We start from the raw sequence: 1,332 nt of genomic DNA on the forward strand, positions 1-1,332 counted from the left end.
CTTCCCTTGCTGTTCTGTTGCACATCCTTAGTGTTTTGCCTTGGTGTGGTGGGGTCAGATCGGGCGCAATTCCCACACTGTGTCTCCAGTGCTGGCCCCTGTAGGGCTATGGGTCTGTGAAGGATGTTGTTTCTTATAGTGGGGCTGGCCTTATGGTCCTCTCTATACATGGGCTGCTCTGAGCAGGGATATTGTCCTCAAGGCTTGGTGGGCCAGGATGTGCTCTACTCTCTCTTCCGCCCCCTTCATTTGCTCCTTTGTGCTCTAATCAGACATGTCTCTCTCATGAGCTGTAGCTTCAGTGCTGTCCTCAAGTAAATTCTTCTGGGGGTAGGGGCGGCTGTCCACGTGGTTGGAATTGGGGCCAACCCCTCAGACCTCTCTAGTGGTTCCCTGCTTCATGCCGGTATGCACGCACATTCTTTAATTTTGTACCTAAGCAAAATTATATAGATACTGAGAGTACCCTAACCCCATGTACAATATCCTTTAAATTTTTGAATGATACACTAATTTGAATAAATGCTCTCTGGAAAACAGTAAGATGAATTAAATGGCAATATGATCATACTTTTCATGCTATAGGTCATATTTAAATTCTAATTTCTAATATTTTCCTTCAAGGAAGCTTACAAGTTCGCTACCAATTGAGCAAGGAAGAAAGCCATGTCTTTACCATTGATGTAGACAACTTTGCCAACAGAAGGATACATCGTTTGAAGATTACCCGAGAGGGGAGAAAGCTCACCATTCAGGTGAATTACTTCCCTTTTCCTGTGCAATCATGTATGCTTTGGCAGCTCAAAACTTGTAAGGGCCAGATGTGGAGTTGAGGGTTGGACTATGAACCATGCTTAACCTGAGGAGGTAGCATCCAGCTCCCCACGGCCATCAAGATGATCCCAACTCATAGTGGCCCTCCCTAGAGTTTCTGAGACGGTAATCTTTTGGGGAGCAGACAGCCTCGCATTTCTCTCAAAGAACCATTAGTGGGTTTGAATCACTGACTTTGCAGTTAGCAGTCCAAAATTAACCAGATAACAGAACTCCCTGTAACTAACACAGAGACATCAAATACTCCCCACCATTACCAATATAAGCATTATCTCAGAACTTGTTAGAAATTTGAATTATTGGCCCCACCCAGTTCGATTTCATCAGAAGTTGGAGTGAAGGGTAGCAATTTATATTGCAATAACAGATGACTTAATAACAGAACAAGAGTCTAGTGAAAGATACACGGGGAAAGGGGAAGTTCCAGGTCACTATGAGTGGGCATCTAGTGATAGCAGTGAGTTTGGTTCAGTGAGAAGGGATAAAATCCCTGAGTGA

General features: G+C 44.2%; 1 protein-coding gene across 2 annotated transcripts in view; it reads left to right on the forward strand.

Moving 5' to 3' along the window:
• Window positions 1-1,332, forward strand: part of CNTNAP5 (contactin associated protein family member 5) — a 1,132,484-nt gene that overhangs the window by 1,072,988 nt on the left and 58,164 nt on the right. For both annotated transcript variants that reach the window (XM_030887885.2, XM_045299024.1), the window contains one exon: window positions 625-755. In XM_030887885.2, the coding sequence (XP_030743745.1) occupies window positions 625-755 (131 nt within the window). The remainder of the gene's footprint in view (window positions 1-624; window positions 756-1,332) is intronic.

Source organism: Echinops telfairi, unplaced genomic scaffold (genome assembly GCF_000313985.2).
Source record: "Echinops telfairi isolate 266 unplaced genomic scaffold, ASM31398v2 ScPeMD7_4;HRSCAF=17, whole genome shotgun sequence".
Taxonomy (NCBI): domain Eukaryota; kingdom Metazoa; phylum Chordata; class Mammalia; order Afrosoricida; family Tenrecidae; genus Echinops; species Echinops telfairi.